General features: G+C 40.4%; 1 protein-coding gene across 10 annotated transcripts in view; it reads left to right on the forward strand.

Annotated features, from left to right (window-relative positions):
- fam20b (FAM20B glycosaminoglycan xylosylkinase) overlaps positions 1-26870 on the forward strand; it is a 174005-nt gene that overhangs the window by 92275 nt on the left and 54860 nt on the right. For 9 of the 10 annotated variants that reach the window (XM_069937705.1, XM_069937713.1, XM_069937706.1 and 6 more), the window contains 3 exons: positions 6168-6254; positions 14210-14319; positions 24161-24332. In XM_069937705.1, the coding sequence (XP_069793806.1) occupies positions 6168-6254; positions 14210-14319; positions 24161-24332 (369 nt within the window). The remainder of the gene's footprint in view (positions 1-6167; positions 6255-14209; positions 14320-24160; positions 24333-26870) is intronic. The other variant, XM_069937711.1, reaches the window with a different exon arrangement.

Here is a 26870-nt window from a genome sequence, read left to right on the forward strand (position 1 = left end):
ACATTTTGGCAGTTTCCGCAAAGCAGGACGTCAAGCGCTGAAGAGCTGGCTCTGAATGGGCAACTAAAGCGGCATCGTCTGCAAAGAGTAGTTCACGGACAAGTTTCTCTTTTGTCTTGGTGTGAGCTTGCAGGCGCCTCAGATTGAAGAGACTGCCATCCGTGTGGTACCGGATGTAAACAGCGTCTTCATTGTTGGGGTCTTTCATGGCTTGGTTCAGCATCATGCTGAAGAAGATTGGGAGAAGGGTTCAGAGAGCTCATTGCTGTATCTGACCCGACCTTGTTGGTTTTCGTGCAGTTGGATAATCATGTTGAGGAACTTTGGGGGATATCCGATGCGCTCTAGTATTTGCCAAAGCCCTTTCCTGCTCACGGTGTCGAAGGCTTTGGTGAGGTCAACAAAGGTGATGTAGAGTCCTTTGTTTTGTTCTCTGCACTTTTCTTGGAGCTGTCTGAGGGCAAAGACCATGTCAGTAGTTCCTCTGTTTGCGCGAAAGCCGCACTGTGATTCTGGGAGAATATTCTCGGCGACACTAGGTATTATTCTATTTAGTAGAATCCTAGCGAAGATTTTGCCTGCAATGGAGAGCAACGTGATTCCCCTGTAGTTTGAGCAGTCTGATTTCTCGCCTTTGTTTTTGTACAAAGTTACAGTATCAAGAGTGTAATGGCTGTGCTTACAGCGATTGGCTGAGAGCTTAGCCACACCTACTGTCTGGGCCTTAAAGGGTTGTGTCCCTAGCCAGGTCGGAACATTCCGGACTGGTCGGCCACCTGTGAAGAGCTCCTGTCTTTTGCTAATGAAAACCTTGGTTTGGATCAACAAGTCATCAGTAGTGGGCAAAATGATGGAATCCATTATTAAGGATGTAATAGCGGAGCATATGACTAGCAGAGAAGGGATCGGACGGAGTCAACATGGATTTACAAAAGGTAAATTGTGCTTGACAAATCTATTGGAATTCTTTGAGATGGTGACAGGTAAAATAGATGAGAGGTAAAATAGGGAGAGCCAGTGGATGTGGTGTACCTGGACTTCCAAAAGGCCTTCGATCAGGTCCCGCATAAACGACTGGCTTACAAAATCAAGGCTCATGGGATTGGGGGCAAAGTATTGATGTGGATTGAGAACTGGCTGGCAGGTAGAAGACAGAGAGTTGGGATAAATGGCTCGTTTTCTGAGTGGCAGGCGGTGACCAGTGGGGTACCACAGGGATCTGTGCTGGGACCCCAGCTGTTCACAATTTACATTAATGATCTGGATGAGGGGATTGGATGTAATATCTCCAAATTTGCAGATGACACTAAGCTAGGAGGGGTTGTGTGCACGGAAGAGGGGGTCAGGAAGCTCCAGTGTGATTTGGATAAATTGAGGGACTGGGCAGTTACATGGCAAATGCACTACAATGTGGATAAATGTGAGGTTATCCACTTTGGTAATACAAACCGGAGGGCAGATTACTATTTGAATGGCAATAGATGAAGAGATGGGGAAGTGCAGAGAGACCTAGGAGTACTTGTACACCAGTCTCTGAAGGCGAGCATGCAGGTACAGCAGGCAGTTAAAAAGGCAAATGGTATGTTGGCCTTCATATCAAGAGGGTTTGAGTATAGGAACAAGGATACCTTACTGCAGCTGTACAGGGCCTTGGTGAGACCACACCTGGAGTATTGTGTGCAGTTTTGGTCACCTTATCTAAGGAAGGATGGTCTTGCAATGGAGGGAGTGCAGAGGCGATTCACCAGGCTGATACCTGGAATGGCAGGAATGACTTATGAGGAAAGATTGCGCAAATTGGGATTGTACTCGATGGAGTTTAAAGATTGAGAGGGGATCTCATAGAGACATATAAAATTCTGGCAAGACTGGACAGAATGGATGCAGATGGGATGTTTCCAATGATGGGAAAATCCAGAACCCGGGGCCATGGTTTGAGGATAATAGGCAAACCATTTAGGACCGAGATGAGGAGGAATTTCTTTACCCAGAGGGTGGTGAATCTGTGGAATTCATTGCCACAGAGGGCAGTAGAGGCAGGTTCATTAAATATATTTTAGAGGGAATTAGATATATTTCTTCAGTATAAGGGTATTAAAGGTTACGGAGAGAAGGCGGGGACGGGTTACTGAACTTTAAGATCTGCCATGATCTCGTTGAATGGCGGAGCAGGCTCGAAGGGTCGAATGACCTACTCCTGCTCCTATCTTCTATGTTTCTATGTCTTTGGTTCTTTCGAGGAGCTCTACAAGGAAATCCTATTTGTCATGGTTATATGTAACTGTCAGAATGATGCAGAAGGTAGAGGATGGAGAGAACAGATAGAGGTGAAACAGAATTAAAATGACAGGCAACTGGAAGCTCAGAATCAGGCTTGCAGGTTGAATGGAACTAACCAGCAAAGTGGTTTATGGTTCAGGCCATTAACCATTCATCGTGAAAAAGTTGGTGAAATGTTTATGATTTGCAGTGTTACCACTGTTACTCTCTCCAGTGCTTTAAAAAAGAACTTTGTCCCTCTCACCTTCAATGCATGTCCTCTGGATTGAGATTTTTTTTTGCCCTCAGAAAAAGATTCTGTCCTCCCTATCAATGCCTCAATTTTATAAACTCTTGTCAGGTCACCCCTCAATATCTTTTGCTCAAGAGAAAACAGCAAAGTTTGTCCATCTTCTTATAGGCAACATCCTGGTAAAGCTTTTCCATACCCTTTCCAAAGCCTCCACATTCTTTCTGTAATGGAGTGACCAGGATTGTGCACAATACTCCTAATACAGCTTGACCAAATTTTTTTCTTTTACAATGCCTTGCCCACTGAATGCAAGCATATAAAACTCCTTCCTTGCCACCCTCTGTACTTGTTTGGATTTTTGAATTCAAATTTTCAGAGCCCTCTGCACATCCATGCTTTGAAGGGATCCTGCCATTAACTGTCTGCATTTCACTTCACAAATTGCAAAACCTCATCTCGCCGAATTAAACTCCACCTGGCATTTCTCCACATAACCAATCTAAATTTTGCTATTTTATTTAATAGCCCTCTCATTACAACTCGATTCGTCTGCAAACTTACTTGCCTCGTACTATTTCATCTAGCATTATAAATATCTCAACAACAGAGTTTCTGGTACTGATCCTTGTGAAATATCACTGGTCAAGTGTCTTCATCTTTTCCAAATGTGTATTAATTCTATCCCAGAACATTCTCTCTGTTCGTTTACCTGCCAGGAAAACTATGATTTCCTAAATTATTCCCATTTCCCTGAAACAAAGATACAACATTGGATCTCACTTATGCTAGTGAAAAAATAGATCTTCGTCAAGGCCCCAGCAATCTTCCCACTTGCCTTTTGCAATCACCTGAGATGGCTGTCCTTTTTCTGGGGAGTTTCCCACCTAACTGCTCTTTAAAAGTCCCAGAACCATCTCCTTCTTGATTTCAGGGTGTTCTTGACTTCAGCATTCTCCAGACTAGGCTCACAACCACTATCCTCCATGACCTTTTCCTTGGCGAATCCTGATTCAAAGTACTCATTTATAACCTTGTCTAGTTCTTTTGACTCGAATGATCAATTTCATCCCTTGTCCTTGAGAGGTCTTATCCTTTCTCCAATCATCCTATTGGTTTTAATGCAAGTAAAAATGTCTTGGGAATCCCTCTAATCCTGCTGTGAAGGACATTTCATGGCCATTTTTGGCCTTCCTTTTGCCCCATCTGTGGTCTCTTCTTCAACCTTTGTAATCCTCCAGGGCCTTTCTGGATAAGACCCCTGCCTAAACTTGACAATGCTTCCTTTTTCTTTGTAATTAGATTCATGACTTCTTCTGTCATCCAAGGTTTTCTGATCTGCCCTCCTCCTTTCCTCCTTGGCTGGTCCTTTGAATTTCCAAATGTCAATTGCAGACTTGCCTGAAAACAGCTGCTTCCAATCAACTCCCCCCAACTCCTGCCTAATTGTAATTTTTCTCCCCCAATTCAGTACTTTCTCAATATCTTACTTGAAACTTCAAAAAATTTGAAAAATGCTGTCCCACTGAAACTGATTACCTGGCCAGGCTCATATGGGGGCACGATTGTCTTTACAGTGCCAGTGATTGGGTTCAAATCTAGTGTTGTCTGTAAGTACTTTCTCCGTTCTTTCTGTGTCTGTGCGGGTTTTCCCCGGGGGCTTTGGTTTCCTCCCACTGTTCAAAATGTACCAGGGGTATAGGTTAATTAGGCTGCACAGGCTTGTGGACTGAAATGGCCTGTTCTTTGGCTTGGCTTCGCGGATGAAGATTTATGGAGGGGTAATGTCCACGTCAGCTGCAGGCTCGTTTGTGGCTGACAAGTCCGATGCGGGACAGGCAGACAGGGTTGCAGCGGTTGCAAGGGGAAATTGGTTGGTTGGGGTTGGGTGTTGGGTTTTTCCTCCTTTGTCTTTTGTCAGTGAGGTGGGCTTTGCGGTCTTCTTCAAAGGAGGTTGCTGCCCGCTGAACTGTGAGGCGCCAAGATGCACAGTTTGAGGTGATATCAGCCCACTGGCAGTGGTCAATGTGGCAGGCACCAAGAGATTTCTTTAGGCAGTCCTTGTACCTTTTCTTTGGTGCACCTCTGTCTCAGTGGCCAGTGGAGAGCTCGCCATATAACACTATCTTGGGAAGGCGATGGTCCTCCATTCTGGAGACGTGACCTACCCAGCATAGTTGGATCTTCAGCAGTGTGGATTCGATGCTGTCGGCCTCTGCCATCTCGAGTACTTCGATGTTGGAGATAAAGTCATTCCAATGAATGTTGAGGATGGAGTGGAGACAACACTGGTGGAAGCGTTCTAGGAGTCGTAGGTGATGCCGCCTTCATCTGCAAGGCGGTCTTCACTGAGAGCGGCTATGTCGATGTCAAGTCTGAGGAGTTCATGTGCGATGAGGGCAGACCGAAGTTCACATCAGTGGCTTTCAGCCTTGTCTAGCATGGTTCTGATGTTCCAGCGTGCTAGCTTGAGTTTGTGAGCATCTTTTGAGGGGGAGGACGTGGACATGTCCTCGGGCCTGCGCAAAGGAGCTTTTAGGTGGAGTGCAGTGTGCGCAGTACTGGCCCCACCCTTTACACCCATGGTTCGTGTGCCGTGGCCAAGCAAGCTGGGACATGGCAGCGAGGTCCTTGGGTCATAGGTTTTATATCGGAGTGGCCTTCTCCTATGCAGGTTTCTTACCCGGGTTGGAGGGGCCTGCATCCCCTCCTAGGTTGGACCATACCTGGTCGCAAATCACCTGTGGACATGGCCTAGGTAAGTTTAATTGGGTTCTCTAACTACCTCTGAGGTAGGTCAGAGACCCGGTTGGATTCTGACGGAGTTGACCGAGTCACACCCTTTCTTACTGCTGTGTAACTGGGGTGTAAAATGTAAAAAGCGAGGGGGAGGCAGCGCCCCCGGCCTCAGTAGAGTGAGGTAGGAGGAGACCCCGGTCTGGGCAGAAGCGAAGGGGAGGCTGTTTATCTAAATTAAATTTCTATTTCCCAGTACAAGGTTTGGTAAGGCCCTTTGCTTAGTTGGGCTTTCTGCATGTTTCTTTAAAAACCCTCCTGGATGCACTGAACAAATTCTCCTCCATGAAAGCCTCTGGTACCAAAGATGTCCCAGTCAATATTGGGGAAATTAACGTCTGCCATGATGACAACTTTGTTTCTATTACACCTTTCCATAATTTTGACATAGCTATCCCTCTGTCTCTTGGTGGGTTTTGGGAGTAGTTATAATTTGAGCAAATTAAATAATTTTTTTTTAAAACCTCTGAAGTCAAAAGAGAAAATAGATTGTTCAACTTTTTAAGCATCAAATATTGTGGGATTTTTGCAGTGATGCAAAGAAGCTAATTCAAAACAAATCTGTCAATATACTCTTGCAACTTGTTCACTGAATTTTTCATGGTGAATGTATTTGTCCAGATGCATGCTGTAGCAGAAATGAGTGAAGCTGCATGCTCAGTCCAGGATTGAAAATTAATTCTTATTTAGAATTGACAAATGTTGCATTAAAAACCACACAAATGTATTTCTTAGCTAGGTGTTTTTTGTTAGATAAAACAATGAGCTCTTGGGAAGAATAATTTTCAGCCTTTTAAAACAGTATAATACTATTATCCATACTATTGCAATGTTTAAGCTTGCATAATTATTTTTCTTTTAGGTACAGCAGATCTTATGTGGTAGAAGGGGAACCATATGCTGGTTATGACAGACACAATGCTGAAATATCTGCTTTTCATCTGGATCGGTAATGTTTAAAAACATTTTGGGGATTGAGGGTGGTATAACAATTGAATTATGCTTGCATTCATTTGTGGTCAATACTCGTGTGTAAAATAATAAAGTTATTAAATTGATTTTTTTTTTCTCAATCATAGCCAGACTAATAAACACATCTTTACAAGTTTTCTTTGAGCTGTTATCACTGTTAGAATCATGTCAGTACTGGCTGAACAAGATTACCCAACTGACTCCCAACTTTCAGTCAGTCCAGAGCCCTGCAAATCAAAAATTGCAGCTGTATGTCTTGGTATATTTTAAATAGGAAGAAAATTTTTGCCCTTTCAGAGAGTGGCTTCCAGATCATTCGCACCCTTTATGGTGAAAATAAAATTTGTTTCTCCTCCAATCCTTCTATCAATTAATTTCAAGATACACACTTGGTATTTAATCCCACTACCAAAGGAAATTGACCCTTCCTGTTAACTCTGTTATAGTCCTCTTAATTTTATTAAGTCTCCCTCCACCTTCTGTGCCAAAGAAAACCATCCCGTCTTATCTGATCTTCTCTCATAAAACTTTCCAACATTTTGTAAATCTCCTCCGTACTCTCCAGTGTAATTGCATGTGCTGACCAGAAATTTACACTGGATTAAAACTATAATTTATCATGTGTTATATACAATTTAAACAGAATCATTCCATTTTCAGCTGATAAACAATAGACAATAGACAATAGGAGCTGGAGTAGGCCATTTGGCCCGTCGGGCCAGCACCGCCATTTTAGATCATGGCTGATCATTACCATCAGTACCCCTTTCCAGCCTTATCCCCATAACCCTTAACTCCGTTACCCACAAGAGTCTTATCTAACTCTCTTTTGAACATAGTCAGCGAATCCGCCTCTACCACCCTCTGTGGCAGAGCATTCCACAGATTCACACTTCTCTGGGTAAAAAAATGCTTTCTCATCTCCGTCCTAAAGGGCCTACCCTGTATTCTTAAACTATGCCCAATATTCCATTGTAGCCATCCTATCTGACTGGCCTGCTACCTAGTAAATCTCTAGAGAGATACACTGTTATATTCCTCTGATTCATCAGGCCCTTTATTATCTTTCCACTGTACCTCTTGATGCATCTGCCATAAAACAACATCTCTCATTTCTCTGGATTAAATTCCATTTGCTCTTTCTTGCCCAACTAACCAGACCATTCAAAGCTTCCTGAAGTCTCAAGCTTTCCTGCTCACTGTGAACAACATAGCCAGGTTTGATATTTTTTTGCAAGATTCATTATCGTGCTTTCCACATGTGTTTTCTTCATTAGAATAGCATAAAATTGGATCCAAAGATGGCTTGGCAAGAGGAAATAGGGTGCTGAGACTCTTGCTGTTTATAATATACATTAATGATGTAGGATGCATTATCAATAAATTCTCAAATTACACAAAAGATTGGTGGAATGTGGAGGGCCTTCTTACTCCAAGGGTTAGTGAAGTTGGCTGAGAAATGGCAGAAAGAGTTTAATCCTGAAAAATGTGAGGTGATGCATTTGGGAGAACTAATGTACTCAGGAAATGTTCCATGAATATTAGGATCCTTGGTTGTATTGAGGATCAGACGAATTTGGAGGTGAAAATCCAAAGATCCTTGAAGGTGGCTCTGCAGATAGATGATATGGTTAAAAAGGGATACTACTCTTCACAAGTCAGAACATTAAATTCAAGATTAGAGAGATTATGCTCAAAATTTTATAAAATGTTGTAAGATCAGCTGACCTACATGCAGTTCTGGTCATCACATATAGGATAGATGTTATGATGCTGGAGAGGGGGCAAAGAGATTGATCAGGATGTTGCCTGGGGTGGACCATTTCAATTATGAGGATGGACTGGAAAGGCTTGGTCTTTTTCTATGGAGTGGAAAAAGTTAAGAGGGGGCATGACTGAGGTATATCAAATTATGAGGGGTATACATAGACTGCAGCAAACTTTTCCATTTTTGAAGAGGTAATTGAGGATATTTAAGCTAAGAAGATTTAGAGGGGACCTGAGAGGGACTTTAGTCACCTGGAGAATGGTGAGTAACTTGATTGGACTGCCTTGGAAAATGATGGAAGCTGACAGGATTTAATTGGTGTCTAAACGGCCACTTAAATTGTTGAAGTGTAGAAGGTTGCGGGCCAAGTACTGAAAGATGAGATTCATAGACAGGTGCCCACTAGGTGTGATAATTTGTCAAATGGCATATTTTCATGCTGCATGACTAAAACTAAAGGAATGAATATTGAACGTTCTGAAACCCTATTGTTAACAGTCCATAATCCGGCATGTCTATCCATGGCCTCATGCAGTGCCACATTGAGGCTACCCGCAAATTGGAGGAATAGCGCCGAAAAATGCGTCCATCAACTAAGCCAATTTTGGATCCAGTTTGCCACGGCCTTGCATGCTACAAGCTTTAACTTTCTTAGCTAGGCAGCTAAGTAAAATTTTGTCAAAAAGCAGACTAAAATCCACATGGGCCAAATCAAATACACGGCCTTCAAAAAAAACCAGTGATATTAGTTAGACATGATCTTCCATGTTGAGACACAAGAGACTGCACATTTTGGGATTTGGAGTAAAAAGCACCTTTTTAAAGGGAATTGTTGATGTTTCAGATCATGATGTAGGATCTTGTCCACAATTTTTTCCCCTTACAGGAGTTGTTAAACCCACCGAGTTCATCATGGAGTTTGACTCTTCTAATGCCTTTCAAATGATGCAATAATGTTAAGATCCTGCAGCACTGGTGATGTACTGTAGGTCGTAATAAAGGGAAGCACTATACTTCAGTTGTTTTTCTTTACAAGAAAATTTAGTTTCAACACTCAATAGTGGGTTATGGGTGTAAGGTAGGGAAAAATTAAGCTGTTGTGGAATAGGTTTACAAAAATTGGCATAACGTCGTAGGCTGAAGGTCCTGTGTTGTTGTATTCTATAGGTTTTCTGTGCAATCTGTGGGCCATTTCTTCCCCCTCCACTATTTTGGGACCAGCAATGGTTAAAGAGACTTGAAACTGACCTATATCCTATTTTAGAGCATGCTCTGACATGTTCAACTTTAGCATTTACATTCCATAACTCTTTCCTCCAGCTCAAAATACATCTTCTGCTCCTCTCTCATCTTCAAACTCCACAAATCCAAAACCATTCTACAAATCAAAATTTCTTTGAAAACTCTTTCCGCATGAGGGGTCAGTCAACTGATGAGCACTTGGAAACTCATCCTTAAAAAAAAAAATAAAATAAACACCCAATATCAGGACTGGGTTCTGCTCATACAGCAACCTTGCTAAATCTTCTCATTAATCAACAGCCATCATGGTGGGGATGGAGCAGGGAGTCTCACAAGCAAAAAAAAACTCACCATACCTCTGCTTATGGCTTCCCCTTCTCTAAGTGGTAGGGTTATCAGGAAGGGTTTAAGTGAAAGTAAGGAGGTGTAAATAGGATGGGAGGGGCAAGTTTTATTTTAATTTGTAGGTAACCTCAATGTGGCAGTGCATGAGGCCATGGATAGACATGTCTGTGAGTAGACTGTTAACAATGGGGTTTCAGAAGGTTCAACACTCATTCCTTTGCTTTTGATATCTGGAGCACCAAAAAGGTGGTGAAATCAGGTACAATGAATACATTTTAAGACATTTATACATTCAGTTAATTAGGTAATGCATAGAAGCATATAGTTCTGATATGAGAAAAGTAGATCAGTGTGGGAGGGTTAAAAGGTTGGCATGGACCAGAGAGTGTCAATTTCAGATGCGAGGGGAGAAATTTAATTGGGACCTGAGGAATAACTTTTTTGCTTGGAGGATGGTCTGTATCTGAAACAAGCTGACAGAGGAAGGTGCAGAAGCAGATAGAGTTACAATTTTCAAAGGATATTTTGGCAGATATGTGGATAGAAAGGGTTTAGAAGAATATGGACCAAATTAAGGTCCCAATGGCCAACCATTTTAATTCCACACTCCATTACCACACTGACATGTTTTGCCCATGGCCTTGTACGCCAAATGAAGGCCACCCGCAAATTGGAAGAACAACAACTTGTATTCCATCTCGACAGTCTCCAACCAGAAGCCATCAGTATCGTCTTCTCTAATTTCTGTTAGCCTCCTCCTGCATTTTTTCTCTTTCCCTACCTCATCTCCTTTCCTACAGCTCCCACCCCTTTCTGAGAGCTATCTTCCAACCTGTATCCCCTCCTTCCCTTTTCTTCTTCTGCCCCCTCGTCCCATCTTTTTATTTACCACAGCTTTTTTTCCAAATTCCTGTCATAGAGCTCAGGCCCAAACTCTTGACTGCCTTTTACTACCTGTTAATACTGCCCAACCTGAGTTTCTCCAGCACGTTTGTGGGTTGCCCAGAATCTGCAGATTTTCTTGTTTTACTGTCTCAGAATGGCATCTTGGTTGACATGGGTTAATTTGCCCAAAGGGCCTTATCTAAGCTGCATGATGGGTTAATTGGGCCAAAGGGCCTTATCTAAGCTGCATGACATTCTGTCTAAATTCCCTAGTTGCTCAGGAAGTTAATGCTATTTTTTTCTTCTTTAATTTTATAAATGTAGGAAGTAGAGTATTTTGACAATGTTCAACTATGCATGATAGAGAAGCATAAAAACTACAGATCCTAAAGTCTTGAGAATTGCTGTAGGAGCTTGACAGGTCAGATAGCATCCATGGGTAGAAATGGTCAGTCAACATTTTGGGTCTGAATCCTTTATTAAGACCAAGTTCAAATAGATAAAATTACATGAGGGGGGAAAGAAGCTGGAAGGGGGTTACAGAGGGGAGAGCACAGGGAAGATGTGGGAGGTGGAGAGATGGGTAGAGGAAGAGACCATGAGGAACAGGGGGAGGGAGTGGAGGTGTGAAAGAAACCTGGCATTGAGGCAGTTTGGAGATACACTTTGAGTTGTTCGACATTGAACTAGACATCCTGGTCTCATGGCATCAGATAAGATGAAGAAAGGATGCCTCCTTCTGATTACCATGTATTATCCTCCCACAGCTGAGTAAATTATTGATGTACCATTTGTATCAACAACTGAAGCCCTGAAAATAGCAAGGATGATTATTAATGAGGTTATGGGTTTTCTCATTGATACTGTAATGAAGTGGCCTTGATCACATCAGCTCTAGCTTCCATCACTTTCTCTTATCATTTTTCTTTTTTGCTTGTTGCTGTTGTGCTTTGTCTTATGCTATTTTGCCTTGCATGGCTGTTTGTTTCTGGCCATCTACCGTGTTTTAATGTGTTGAAAACATGGTGGAATGTGGCATCTAGATCATTTTCCAAATGTGTCCAGATGCTGAGCCAAACTTGTGAAATGAAACCATTGCTTTAAAAAAAAGAAAACCATGGAAAGCGCACCAATGACTTCAGATTATGTGCCCTTGGATGAGTATTCAACTTAGAATTCTGAGATTTTTAGCACATAGTGTGGGAATTGTCTTTAAAATTGCAAAAAAAAGCAACATATCGGGCAAAGGCAATGAAATTGTCTTTGCAGACTGACTCATACTTTCCTTTTCTACAAGTGTTTAATTCAGACCCACTTTTTGTATCATTTGTAAAGAGATTCATCAACCTGCAATCTAATAATCATATACATAACATCATAATTTTGCCATTAAGTGCTTCATATGGAAACAAACTTCTCTGATTACAGAGCCTTTAATGTTTCTTACAGAGCAGCAACAGAAAGCAAGTCTGTGCAGTTAAATGGCTGACATGGGAGTGGCTGGATTTTCCAGATAAGGCCATTTTCATACCAAGTTCATAACTCCAATTTAAACATTAAATGACAGTCTGAGAAGTGCTTGAGGAAAAAATAAGCACGTGGCCCAATGACTTTTTCAATTAACTGCTTTGGGGTGTTATAACCAGATATTAGACTGATTTGTTGTAAAATTCAAATCTAAATATATTTTCGATGTTGAAGTTCAAAGAAATTTGAATTTATAATACTGTGAAAAAAATTCAATCTCAAATGGTGTGCAAATTGACAGATCCTGATAGCTATCATTGAAAATGAATGCATGGTAACAACAGCATTGTTGTCAGGCATGATGGACTTGACTATCAGCTATTTTGATTTATTTCTGCTTTTTTCAAATAACTCTCTATATAATTAAGTTCTTGAATGGAGCATGCAAGATTACATTCAGCATGTCTTTTAAAAATGTATATTGAAACCTCTGCTTGATGATGACGTGGATTAAAGGTTTAGGCATATGTTGCACCTTTAGTTTGGGAAGGAATCGTGGGCGGAATGTAACAGTATATGGGAAGAGGATAGGGGATACAGTAGATGGGGCAGGGAAAAAAATTGGGTAACATGTAGCATCAAGGAGGCATTATTGCTTTCTGGAGTCTTGCGACAACAGGCAAAGCCATTCCCCTCACACAGTGTTGAAAGAACACTTAAATAAGTGTAAAAAGTAAATCATAAAAATCTGTAGTTACTGTGGTTGATGTTTAAAAAAAACTCAATGGAGGATACTACTTGCAATGCTACATACAAAATATTGTTTGACCTGCTGAGCTTCTCCAGCATTGTGTTTTTTTTATATACTGAATAAGTGTAAGTCATTGAATTTCAATAAGGAATAGACAATCTTCATCCTCATTCTATAATGTATAGATTTCTCAGATCTTTGGTTTGTTTTATATTCAGTAGATCCCCACCTCACTGACAAAAGGCAAAGGAGGAAAAACCCAACACCCAACCCCAACCAACCAATTTTCCCCTGCAACCGCTGCAACCGTGTCTGCCTGTCCCGCATCGGACTTGTCAACCACAAACGAGCCTGCAGCTGACGTGGACTTTTTACCCCCTCCATAAATCTTCGTCCGCGAAGCCAAGCCAAAGAAGAGATCCCCAATGCAATTTTCTCTGGTTGATAAGCTTACCCACAGGTTTTGAGGGTTGTACTATAACAATCTCTGCTTCCTCTAGGTATGGTTTACTGTAAAGAGTAGTCTGATAATTATATTTAGCTGAGTACTGTAATTTGACATTTGTTTAAAATAAAATAACGAATTGCATGGTAGAGCCTTCAATTAAGCACTAAGTGTAAACAGAAAATGTGAAACTTTTAATGACAGGCTTTGCTCAAGGACTTTTGTCCATTGCAGCTCAAAGCATAAGAAATACTGGCAATAATATTATAATTTATTTTGTGATTACTGGGCTCTCAATTCAGGAAGATGCAAATTGCCATCATGCCACCAGAATTAGCTGACTGGACCTATTTATAAGTCTTGGAATTAGGTAGGCAAGATTTAGAAATTAAAAGAAAAATCGCACACAAACACCACTCCCTGATTATTCAACTGTTTTTGTTTGCAAACATTATCCCTCACAAAATCTTTTCCGAATGATGTTCAGAACAAAGCATGTCACTTTAATAAATCACTTCTGATGCAAATGGGGAAAATGGCTCTAAAACAGAAACAAGAGATTGAAGATCGAAGGCAAAAATTAAATGGTGAGAAGCACTTAGTGTGTCCAGCAGTATCTAAGGAAGCACAAGAGATTGTTCCACATCTTAATTTGAGTTCTGATGCTGGATGTCAACCTGAAGCACCAATATGTTCCTTTTGCCTCCACAGATGCTGCTTAACCTGCTGAGTTCATCCAGTATTTTGCTTAAAATTTGAATAGCTTTTGCTTAATTGAGTTGATTCAAGAGAAGTTACTGGGCATATGTTAATATTCTCAATGATGAAGCTACCTCTTTTAATTGCTGTTCAGAAAATGCACAAGCTGACACTAACACAATCTGACTTGATTCATGTGACCCTTATTAAACCTTGAGCTATCAAATTAAATGTGCTTACTTGACCCTGTGTACATTTTTCATTTGCTGATGCCTCCTTCCAACTATGACAACAATTTAACAACTTCCATTGATATTTTTTCCCCCACAGGATTTTAGGGTTCCGTCGTGCTCCAGTAGTTGTCGGGAGATATGTAAATCTGAATACCGAGATAAAGCCAGTGGCATCTGAACAGCTTCTGAGCACCTTCCTCATAATAGGTTGGTATCTGCTTTTTAACATAGTGATTGTTCATGGAATATTAAATCAATAGTGCACAAATTGAACTGAAATGGTCAGTGAGTTGACTAAGTACAGGGCTGAGATTGTCCTTTCCAAATTAAGTTTTGGATCTGGCAAGACTATTAGGCTATTTGGAGATCAAGAAATATCAATGCCTTTCTCTTAAAATAAGCATCAATGGGAGCAATAGTAGGTATTGAATTTTTTTTGTTGTTTTGAACCCCAAACTTTAATCTTTCCTTCACTGAACTAATGGCTGTGACATCCCTTAACTCTATTCATACTGTTCTGTAACCACCTAACTTCATTCCTGGCTGCCTTGTTAGCTGTCGTGATGAATGATTCTCCTGCTTGGCAAGAATCTCCTCACCCCTCAAATCTGCCTTTTTTTACCCATAGCCTTTTAAAAAATTATAACTCCTATATCTTTTCAAGCTGCAACCTTCTCATACCTGTCAAAGTCTGTTTTGCAGTTTCCCAAACGTTTTGCCCATTTTACCTTAATTCTTTGTCTGAATTCTCCAATCAGTTATCACCTAGCCACAGGAATACCGCAGCTTTGATTAAAATTATTAATACATTTGTGAAAGATAATCTATCCCTCCTGATCCTTGTTAAGTCTTTTACGCTATTATTCATGTCTGTCCACTGTAAGTCAGTTGGGTGGAACATCGTTTACTGACTTAATTCTAAAATGTTTGAGAATGATAGAGTCCCTTGATTATCTGCACTTGCTTTCCTTCAATTTCTTATCTGCCTACTGCTTCAGTCAACTTGTAAAACCATGGCATTAGATTCCGCACCTTGGCTGATGTCACTTTTACCTCACCTCCACCTCTCTTAACACTTCCATTCTTTCTTTGTGACACTACTGAAAATTCTATCAATTAAACACAGTGATTGACAGCAGACAAAGAATTGCTGGAGGAACTGAACAGGTCAAATAGTATCCATGGGTAAAATGATCAGTCAATGTTTCTGGTCAGGGTCCTAGATCAAAACTTGAGGAAAGGGTTGATGTTGCTTATATAAATGGTGGAAGAAACGGGTGGAGGGGTCTAGAAGTGATAGGACAAGAGGAGTAAGAGTTGGGGAGACAGACCCTTAGGAAGGGGGCGGGTAAGAAAACTTTTTTTAAAAAAGGAGTAGGTTTATAAAAAAAAAAGGATAAAATAGTGGAGCCAGATGAGGGTGGGGTTATCAAAATTTATAAACATCAATGTTCATGCTGTTAGGTTTAAGGACTATCCAGTCAAGTTTATGATCATCTGCACAATTAAAACCCGACGAAACCGCGTTCTCCAGTCCTACATGCAAAACACGCGGACGCACAACCAGACATAACACACATACAGACAAACAGTACAAATGCAGGACAAGTATTCATCTATACAAATCAATAAATAAATAGCATTTCATAAATATGAGAGTCTCAGATGATTAGTGTGAGCAGTTCTTTGGGTTGTTCAGCCTTCTCAATGCTTGAGAGAAGAAGCTGTTCCTCAGCCTGGTGGTGCTAGCTCTAATACTACTGTATCTCTTTCTAGATGGGAGCAGCCAAAACGTGTGCAGGGTGGAAGGGATCCTCAATGATTTTGCATGCCCTCTTCAGACAACAATCTTGGTAGATCATGTCAATGAGGGGGAAAGGAAATTCCATTGATCCTCTCTTGTGGTCCTATGGATTGACCTCCGATCCATTTTTCTGCTGCAACTGTACTACCTTATGATGCAGCCAGCCGGGACACTCTCAATAGGGCATATAGAGGAGGGTGGATGTTCCTGCTACTCCTGAAGTCCATGATCATCTCCTTCATTTTGTCCACTTTAAGACCTGGGTTGTTACTCTCTCACCATATCACATGATTTTCCACTTCTTCCCTGTAGTGTGACTCATCGTTGTTACTGATGCAGCTAACTACTGTTGTTGTCATCTGTAATCTGATGACCCTGTTGGAGCTGGAACTGGTGATGCAGTCATAGGTCATTAGCTTAAACAGGAGCAGATTGAGCATACAGCCCTGAGGTGCTCAAGTGCTCAGTGTGACAGTGCTCAACATTCTGCTACTGATCCAGACAGATTGTGGTCTTTCTGTTAGGAAGTCCAGAATACAGTTGCATTGAGGTTTGTAGAGTCCCAGCAAGGACAGTTTCACCACCAGCCTCATAGGAGTAATCATATTAAAGGCCAAGCTGAAGTCAGCGAACAAGTCAGGATGGAGTGAAGGGACAAGACTATAGGATTGTCTGTGGAATAGTTACTTATAAAGGGAAATTGAAATGGGTCCCACGTCTCCAGGAGGTGTGCTTTGATACATTCCATCACCAGACACTCAAAGCATTTCATAATGGTCAATGCCACAGGGTGATAGTCATTGAATATGATGTGTTATTCCTCAAGTTTACTTTTGGCTTCGCCCCAACAATTGATTAAGCTTAGGACAGTCGTGTGGTTGTAGGAATATTTGGGATAGTTGAAATGGTGGGCCACAGGAAGCTCGAGTTTCGACCGACAAATAACGTGTTAGTGCTTGGCCAAGTGGTCAAGACAATCTGCATTTAGTCTTACCAATATCGAGGAGGGCACACCAAGTGCATAGAATGCAATGGATTTGATTGGACGATGTTCATGTCACCTCAACATTGGTTTGTGGATCTAATATTACAGTGACCTCCTCTGCATTGCTGAGACCAAACACCAAATTGGCAACGCTTTGCTGAACACCTATGCTCTGCTTGTGGATGTAATTTTATACATCATCCCCTCTCCACCCAATCCACTAGCTATGGAAAAGGATATAAACAATCAAACTGGGGAAAGATGAATTATGAAGGGTGAAGCAGGAACTAGCGAGAATAAATTGGAAAGAGATGTGTAGGGGTGAGAGGACAGAAATAATGTGGAAGAAGTTTAGGGACCAGTTGAGCAGCGTTCAAGATAGGTTTGTCCCACTGGAACAAGGGAAAGCTGGTAGGAAAAAAGAACTGTGGCTGATGAAACAGCTCAAGCAACGTCAAGAGGAAGAAGGAAGCATTAGATATTGGAAGGAGAAAACAAGAAGGGCTCATGAGAAATATGTGGTAGTCAGGAAGGAGCTTAAGAAAAGACTTGGGAGAGCTCGAAGGGGCCATGAGAAGGCTTTGCCATGTAAAATTGAACAGAACAAGAGGATACACAGAACAACACAGAACAAGAGGATGATGAGAATGAAGGTGGGGTTGCTGAAGGACAAGGGAGGCAACATGTGCCTAGAGGGAGAGGAGTTTGGGGAGGTCCTAATTAAAATCAGTGTCAGTATTCACAAAAGGATCTTGATCACGGTGAGGTCGAAATTGAACAGGCTTTCATGCTGGACATTGAGATTAAGGAAGTGGGATATTCTTAAAAACATCAAGATTGATAAGTCCCCAAGGCTGAACATGATATACCTCAGGCTGCTGTGGGAAGTGAGAGAAGAGCTAGCAGGAGAGGTACCAGAGGATTGGAGAATGGTAAATGTAGTCGACTTGTTTATAAACAGATGGAAAATTGCATTATACTCCAGGATAGCATGGCTTTGTGAAGGGGAGGTCATGCCTCACGGTCTAATTGAATTTTTTTAAGAGGTTACAAAAGAAATTGATGAGGGCAGGGCAGTAGATGTGGTCTACATGGATTTGAGCAAGGTATTTGACAAGGTCCACCACGAGAGACTTATCCAAAAAGTCATGTGTCATGGGACCAAATAAGCTGTATGGATAAAAAAAATTGGCTTGTTGGAAGAAAGCAGAGACTATGAATGGAAGGAAGGTATTCTACCTGGAGGTCAATGACTAGTGGAGTGCTGTAGGGATCTGTTCTGCTCATTTGTGATTTTTATAAATGACCTGGATAAAGAGGCAGATGGATGGGTCAGTAAGTTTGCAGATGACATGAAGGTTGGAGGAGTTGTGGATGGAGTTGAAGGTTAAATAACAAAAGAAATTGATGAGAGTAGGTGGTAGTTGTGGTCAACATGGATTTTAGTAAGTCATTTGACAAATTCCCCCATGAGAGAATTGTTCAGAAAGTCACGAGGATCCTTGGAATCTTGGCTGTGTGGATAATTAAAAAAATGACTCGCAGGTAGAAAGCAGAGAGTAGTAGTGGAAGGAAAGTATTCTTCCGGAAGGTCAGTGACTAGTGAAGTGCCACAATTATCTGTTCTGGAATCCCTGCCCTTTGTGATTTTTATAAATGTCCTGAATGAAAAGGCAACAGAATGGGTCAGTAAGTTTGTGGATGATATGAAGGTTGGAAGAATTGTTAATGGAACAGAAGTTTGTCAAAGTTTACCTGGGTTTCAGAATCTAGATTACAAAGATTGAGCAGATTAGGTCTTTATTCCTTGGAGCATAGAAGGTTGATAGAGATATTTAAGATTATGAGGGGGATAGATAGAGTTGATGTGGATAGGTTTTTTCCCTTGAGGGTAAGAGAGATTAAAACAAGAGGTTATGAGTTGAGGGGAAAAGTTTAGAAGTAACATGAGGGGGAACTATTTCACTCAGAGAGTGGTAGCTGTATAGAATGAGTTTCCCAGAGAAGTAGTGATGACAGGGTCCTTTTTGTTATTTAAGGAAAAATTGGATAGGTTTATGGATGGGAGGGGAATGGAGGGTTGTGTGCAATGTGCAGGTAGGTGGGACTAGAGAACTTGGGTCATTGTGGACTAGAAGGGCCGAGATAGCCTGTTTCCATGCTGTCATTGTTATATGATTATATGGTTTATAAGATGATAAAGACAAGATGCAGAGTTGGGCAGAAAAGTGCTGGATGGATTTCAATCCACATAAGTTTGAGGTGATGCATTTTGGAAGGACTAATCAGAAGGCTGAGTACAGGATAAATAGTCAGTTACTTAAGAATGTGGATGAACAGAGTGACCTTGGAGTACAAATCCATACATCCCTCAGAGTCACTGCACAGGTTGATAGGATAGTTAAGAAGGCCAATGTGATGCTGGGCTTCATAAATTGCATTCAGGAGAGGTCATGTTACAACTCTACAAATCTCTGGTGAGACCACACTTCGAATATTGTGTTCAGTTTTGGTCACCTCATTATTGTAATGAAGTGGAAGCTATGGAGAGGCTGCAGAGGGGATTTACCAGGATGTTGTCTGGATTGGGAAACAAGTCTTATGAGGCAAGGTTAGCAGAGCTAGGACTTTTCTCTTTGGAGTGTAGAAGGTTGAAAAGAGACTCGGAAGTGGTCTACAAAATTGTGATAGGGTGGACAGCCAGCACCTGTTTCCTAGGGCAGGATCAGCAAACACCAGAGGACGTGTACAAAGTTAAGGGAGGGAAATTTAGGGAGACATCAAGGGTATGTTTTTTTTTTACACAGAGTTGTGGGTGTCTGGAATGCCTTGCCGGGGATGGTGGTGGAAAATGAAACATTGGGAACATTTAAGAGATTCTTAGATACATGGATAAAAGAAAAATAGTGTGTTATGGGGTAGGGAGGATTTAGTACTTTTTGTTTTTAGGAAGGGATATATGGGTCAGCACCACATCAAGGGCCAAATGGCCTGTACTGTATATTCTGTTGTTACAAGCCTAGAGGACCCCAATACCCAGTAGCAATAGATAGTCACCAAAACAAATGGTTACTTAAACAAAATTTGCTTTTAATTATCTTTAAACATGAAAACAGAATTACACTTTATTACCATTAACTTTAACTAACCTAACTTAACCCCCTTCTAATTCTAAGTACATGTGTATGTAAATTTAGAAAAGTTCTTTGATTCACAGTCCAATCTCACTTCTCATTCCTCCAAGTTCACTGGTTGCAGGCAATTCTTATACTGTGCAAGAATTTAACATTTATTTAGTTCACCAGGCTTTGGGTGCTTGAAAGGTAAATGGTTACTGCTCCGGATGATTCTTGTTAGTTTTCAGAGAGAGATTTGTTGTTTGCTGGACATCCACAACTGATTCCTTATAACCAGCCACTTCAGTGTCTTGCCAAAGAAACTTGCCCCATCAGGGTTTTCCAGATGATAACCTCTTTCTTTCAGGTCACCTTTTTGTTTCTCTTATTTCAAGTGAAAGATTAGGCAGCCAGTCCTCTCCTCCTGTATGAACCACAATGGCTTTGACCAGGCTGTACTAAGCCCTTCTAACCCATCTTCCAAATGGGGTTTTTCCACAAGCTTTCCAGCTTGTCCTGTTCCAGTCCCAGCTGCTGCTGCTGACTGTGGCACTGCAAAATTGAATTCTCGTTCTCTCTCTCTCTCTCTCTCTCTCTCTCTCTCTCTCTCTCTCTCTCTCTCTCTCTCTCTCTCTCTCTCTCTCTCTCTCTGTGTGTGAGAGAAAGCCTATTTCTTGCAAAACCACATGACCCTCTTAGAACAGCAAGTTCCACTCAAGCCAGCCTGCGGCTCCAGCGAGTTCTTTCATATGTTGCCTTTTTGTAAACAACAATCCATTAGTGAAGTCTCTTTGGCACTCTCCAAAGCTTTTGCAAAGGCTCTTGGAGCCAGCCTGTCTAGCATGAGCAGAACCTCAGTATTTTAAATAAGTTCTGTTTTAAAATGTTTGTATGTGACCTACACTACAAAAAAAACCTGCCCTGATTTATCTCCCAAAAACCTATCTATAATCTGTCACACTATGTATGGATAAGTCTCTCTCAGACTACCTCTTCTACTCTTTCCCCTCCACCTCCCCCCCCCCCCGCCTTCCACAAATCCATCCACACTTTCAGGTACTTGTAACTGCAGAAAGTGCAAAACCTGTACCATCATTTCTTCTCTCAACTTCAAACTGGGCCACAAATGGGTCTTCCAGGTGAAGAGGAGTCTTTCAACCTTCAACCTAATCCACTGCATTTGGAGTACTCAGTGTGGCCTCCTCTACATCAGTGGGACCAAACATAGATTGGGTAATCACTTCCTGAAGACACAAGCTCTGTTTATGGGTTTAACTTTGAGCTTCCTGTAGTCAACCATTTTAATTTCCCCCAAACATTTCTATAGCAACATGTGTATACTTTGCCTCATTCATTATCAGGGTGAGGCCAAATATAAACTTGAACAGTGCATCGTATTCCTCCTGGGCAGGCTTAAACCTAATGGTTTGAACATTATTTTTTTTGTTTTAGCTAACCCCCATGTGGTTCCACATTTTCCATTTCTTTTTCACCTTATTGTAAAAAAAATTCTGTTTTTCTCCCTCATTCCATCTTTTCTGTCTCTCCCCACCTCTCCCACCTCACCTTCCTCATGGATTCACCCTCTACCTGTTTCTCCATCTCTTCTCAGATCTTCTGACCTGTCACCTCTGGGCCTCTCCCCAGTTTCTTTGCCCCTTCATGTATATAAAAACACTCTCTTCTCTGTGGTCTTGATGAAGAGTCCTAACTCGAAACTTTTATTCTACCTATGAATGCTGTCTGATCTGTTGAGTTCCTCCAGCAATTCTGTCTGCTGAAGATTCTCAGCAGTTGAATATCTTTAGTTCAAAATATACAAAATCCAAACCATAAAGATCTTAACTATTGAAAAACAATTTGTGAATGTTAATGATTTCAATACATTGATGATGCTTTTTATGGAATGAAAATTAAAATCATCATAAGTACTGAAAATGAGAAATATTTTGTTTCTATTTAACATGTAATTTTATATTGTTTCATGAAATTTATTTATTATGAAGCCCATAGAAAAATACAAATATAGGTACACAATCCTTTATCCAGACATCTAAAATCCGGAAAGCTCCAAAATCCGACAATTGGGGAGAGAGATAGCAGCACGACTCGGGTGGGTGAGGGGGAGAAAGACCGGCAGCGCGAGTCGGATGGGGGGGGGGGGAGACCGGCAGCGCGAGTCAGGCGGGGTGGGGGGAAGACAGCAGCGCAACTGGAGGGGGGTGGGGGTGGATACGGCAGCACAATTCAGGTGGGCTTAAATCTGGCTTTCTGAAATCTGGAAAAATCTAAAATTCGTAACACACTGTCCCCCAAGGGTTCTGGATAAAGGATTGTGTATCTGTAGAATTTATAAGTTCATTACCACTAACTGAATTCATCTGTGATCCATGTGCTGCTCAATTCCACTGGAAGACTGATGCTATTATTGTCTTCTCTCCATGTCACTAACTTCATTTTATGGCCTCTAACTTTTCCTGCAACTACTGGTATTTGAAATTGAACTAAACTGGTAACCTTGGTGCATTTTCTGGATTAGAGTTTCAAACATTATATAGAACATGGAACATACAACTTGACAACACAGTACAGGTCCTTCAGCCCATGATGTTGTGCTGACCTATGTAAACCTATTACTTATTGTCATTACACAAGTACAGATATGTGCAGATGCACTGAAATTCATTCTTCTCGAAGCCAAACAGATGCATAATGTACACCAGCAACAATGGAATAACTTAAATTACTACAAAATATGAAAACAGAGAAACAAACAATGATTATAAAAGGATCGATAAATCTTCATAATTGCATTTAGTGCAAAAAAAATGATTTTTTTCAATCATGCAGACACTTTTTTTATGGTCCCAGAGTAGTTTATGGTTAAGATTACAATAGTATGGGGTGGTTCAAGAGCCTAATGGAAGTTGGGAAATAAAACTCTGAAAGAACATAGATGTGTTGGACTTCAGACTTCTGTAACTTCAATGTGAAGGTAGCAATGAGAAGAAATTGGGGTGATTTATGATGTTCACTGCCTTCTTGAGGCATTGTCTCCTGCAGATATCTTCAATGGAGCTCAGAGCCCATGATTGATTTGACTCAGTTTTCTGCTCCCTCATGGTATACAAAGTATTCGATGACATGCCAAATTTCAGACTTCTTCCAAAATGGCAAGTGGTGGTTTTGGTGTGCTTTCTTCATGATTGCCTCCATGTGCTGGCTCCAGAAGAGATCCTCTGATGGGGGAACTCCCAGGAAGTTGAAGGTACTAACATAACCCTCTCCATTGCCAGCCTATGTGTGAGGATATCCGTGTGATCCCCTGGTCTCTCCCTCAGAACAAGTTTCTTCACGACCAGATTCTTGATCTACATCTTACATGCTCACTCACTGTTACCTGTTACTTGGCCAACAACAGTGAAGCCAAATTTGCCCACGCAATTGTGAGAAAGAAGGAATAAAGCACCTATTCATAATGTTTGATTAAATGTGCAAATCTTACAGCTTCACCAGTCTGTTGACAATGTGTTGATGACTAAGACAATGTGCAGTACTACCAGTTTTGGCTGCCTGTTCTGCAATCACCATTTGCTGAGTAAACTAATAACCACATGGGTTCCACTAGAAGGGATGCATGACTCTGATAGAAAGATATCCGAAGAAGCAGTATCCATCATCAATATAGTATTTTTTTTTTCATTTTATAATTATTTTCACATATTCCTGCCTTTCTGGATCTGACTGAAGTTACTTTTTATTGCAGCAAAAATTGTATTGTACCAATACTCCTAATAGTTTATCAAGGATTGCAGTTTCACCATTAGGAACAACCAGTTAGGAAGAAGACAAGAATAAATTTTTAATGGAGAAATTTGTAAATATGTGGAAATTCCTTCCAAGAAAGCTGAGAATGCCCAGTCATTGAATAGATTCAAGGCTCAAGTTTTTAGTATGATGGAGTAGGAAAAGATGAACCATAATTGACTGAATGCTAGTGCACAATCAAGGGTTTGTCTGGGTAATTCAGCTTGGATGTTCTTTTGTTCGTTTAAATGTTAGAAGATCTCCACTGGAGCACTGAGCTACTTTTCAGTTAAATTGCACCTTTTCTGTTGGTAATGATGTGTTTCACTGTTAAAGGGAACAATAGCTGCTTCTATGGAAAATGCTACTACTGCAGGGAATCAGAACCAGCCTGTGCAGATGGACATGTTATGGAAGGATCTGTCACACTCTGGCTGCCTGACATCTGGCCTTTGCAAAAGCATAGACACCCATGGGGCAGGACCTACCGAGAGGGAAAACTAGCCAGGTATGGTTTGTTACTTTTGTTCATAAACATTGGTCTTTATTTCTCAAAATGGAATAATGATTGTTATAGATAGAGAATTTAGGTTAAAAAGGGCTTAAGTTAAAATCTGATGATTAATCATAAAAGGGGAAGCCAGAATAGACAGGGAGCTTACCATAAAAGTTCAGCTAGACAATGTTATAACAAACAGAGATTTTCATGGTCACAGAGAGACATGTAGGAGCCAAAGATTGATAAAAAGAGTGAGAAACAGAATTTAGTGTGTGTAGAATTCGTAGTGTACGTGACAAACATGATAATTACAAATGCAAGTGTACTTAGGATGATTTTGCAAAAACTAACCAATTAAAACAGTGTTAAAAAGAAGGGGAAGGACAAACAAAAAAGGTATAAAAATCAATGCACTGTATGTATCGGGGCTTGACTTGGCGAGAAGCCAGTTGAGTCCAACTCTGCAGACTTGTAAATAAAGCTTGTCGTGTCATCAATTTTAAAGAGACTCATGTGTGAGAATTTGTATTTCTGACAATAATACTCTCTGAACTAGCATCATAATTAACAGCTTCACCAATTGCAGAAATCCAACTGTAACTGAGAATTTAAGAAATTAGCTGCTTCATAACTATTCTTCCTTTTATCCCCCATCCACTCCCCCACCATATCTCTTTCCTACTCTCAATCCTCAGTAGGTAGCTCCCATAGGCAGTACACGGTCGGATTTAAGTCTGCAGATTTGCACTTAATAGCGTATCACTTTTGCAGCAAGTTTGGGAGGAAAGTGAGTCCTTGATTACTTGAAACCAAGAGAAGGAATGAGAATGAATTAGAAAGAAAATTGGGTGTAAAGATTGTGCTGACTTCAAGGTGATTTGCTTGGAATTAATTTTTCTTTTTTCAATCTTTTTATTGAATTTTAATATTGTATGAATTGGCGCCGTTTTTTTGAAAAAGATTGAAGCTCCTGCTCCCATGCCCTTTTAAATTAATCAGTCAAGATTGGTTGTAATTTTAATAACATGTTAAACCCTTCTGGAAGGGGTTCAAACAAACTATAGTACTAACTATATCTGACTGATGTAGCAGGGGAAAATTAGGTAACATAGCATTCAAAAAATGCCTAATTTGAAAATATCTAAACAGATGTGAATTAGGCAGACTATATTTGTTTGAAAGTTGCTCAAAGGACATAAGAATCTTCATAAGCAAATCCTGAAAACAAAGAATACCCTTAGCCTTCCAAAAAGAAAAGGCTTGGTCATTCACAGATGGTTGAAAAAATAATTATAATAAAACCAGATAGTGTAATTTTTAAAAAATCAAAGAACCTCCAGAACTGAAACCATATCCGTAATATCTGCTTGTGTATAGGATTGGTTATCAATTAACCATGGTAAGTGCAAAAGGAAGGGCAACTCTCGATAGAGAAACTATCAAAAATTTCTTGACCGATTTCAATTCCAGATTTACCCATGACTGATGTTCAGATTTATCAGAATAAAAAAAATCCAAAATATGATACATCTAATATTAATAGCCCAATACTAAAATCTAAAGTTGGATAGAACTGAGCCCCCATCCTTTTTCAACTTCTGTAGTTGAGCTTTATTTAACCTTGCATTTCTATTCTGCCAAATATAGGAAGATATCCTGAAATCAATAAAATCAAAATATGATTTCAGAATTGAAAACTAAAATGGCTTGAAATAAATACAAACATTTAGGTAAAATCATCATCTTGATTGCATTAATATGACCCACTCAAGATAATAGGGACTATGCAGAGAGGGATTGTTTCAGGTGATCAATCAAAGGAAATAAATTTGGCTTGTTTAAATCTTTTTAAATTTTTAAAGAATTTTAACATAGGTAAAATAATCCTTAACAACCTTAAATGATATATGCTGATAAATAGGTGCCTGAATATTCAGGGGAAGTCATTCACTCTTGTGAAGATTTAACTTGTATCCAGAAAAAAAAACTGAATTGTGACAGCAAAGATAACATAGAAGGAATAAATTTCTCTGGGTCTGAAACATATAACAACATATAAAGAAACTTTATGAATACTATTTCTCTCCCACCCCCCCCCCCCCCCACCCACCAAGTAATCCCCGCAATATCATTAGAAATCTCAACACATTTTCTAAGGGTTCAAAAGCTAAATCAAACAGTAAAAGGCTAAGAGGACAGCCCTGTCTAGTTCCGCACTGAAGCCTAAGCAGCGAAGACCTTGGATTGTTGGTAACAGCAGATACAGAAGGAGCATGATCAGTTTAATCCAAGAAATAAAACCAGGGCCAAAATTACATTTCTCTAAAACCTCAATTAGATAAGGCAATTCCACCCTGTCAAGTGCCTTCACAACATCCAATGAAATGACACATTCCAGAATCTTAGTTGAGGGAGAATGCATTATATTCATTAATCTGCAAATATATGAATATGAATAATTTTTAATAAACCTGGTCTGATCATTAGAAGTAATACGGAGAAAGACCTTATCCAACCTAATAGCAAAAATTTTAAAAACAGTTTTGA

This window comes from Narcine bancroftii, chromosome 5 (genome assembly GCF_036971445.1).
Source record: "Narcine bancroftii isolate sNarBan1 chromosome 5, sNarBan1.hap1, whole genome shotgun sequence".
Taxonomy (NCBI): Eukaryota; Metazoa; Chordata; class Chondrichthyes; order Torpediniformes; family Narcinidae; genus Narcine; species Narcine bancroftii.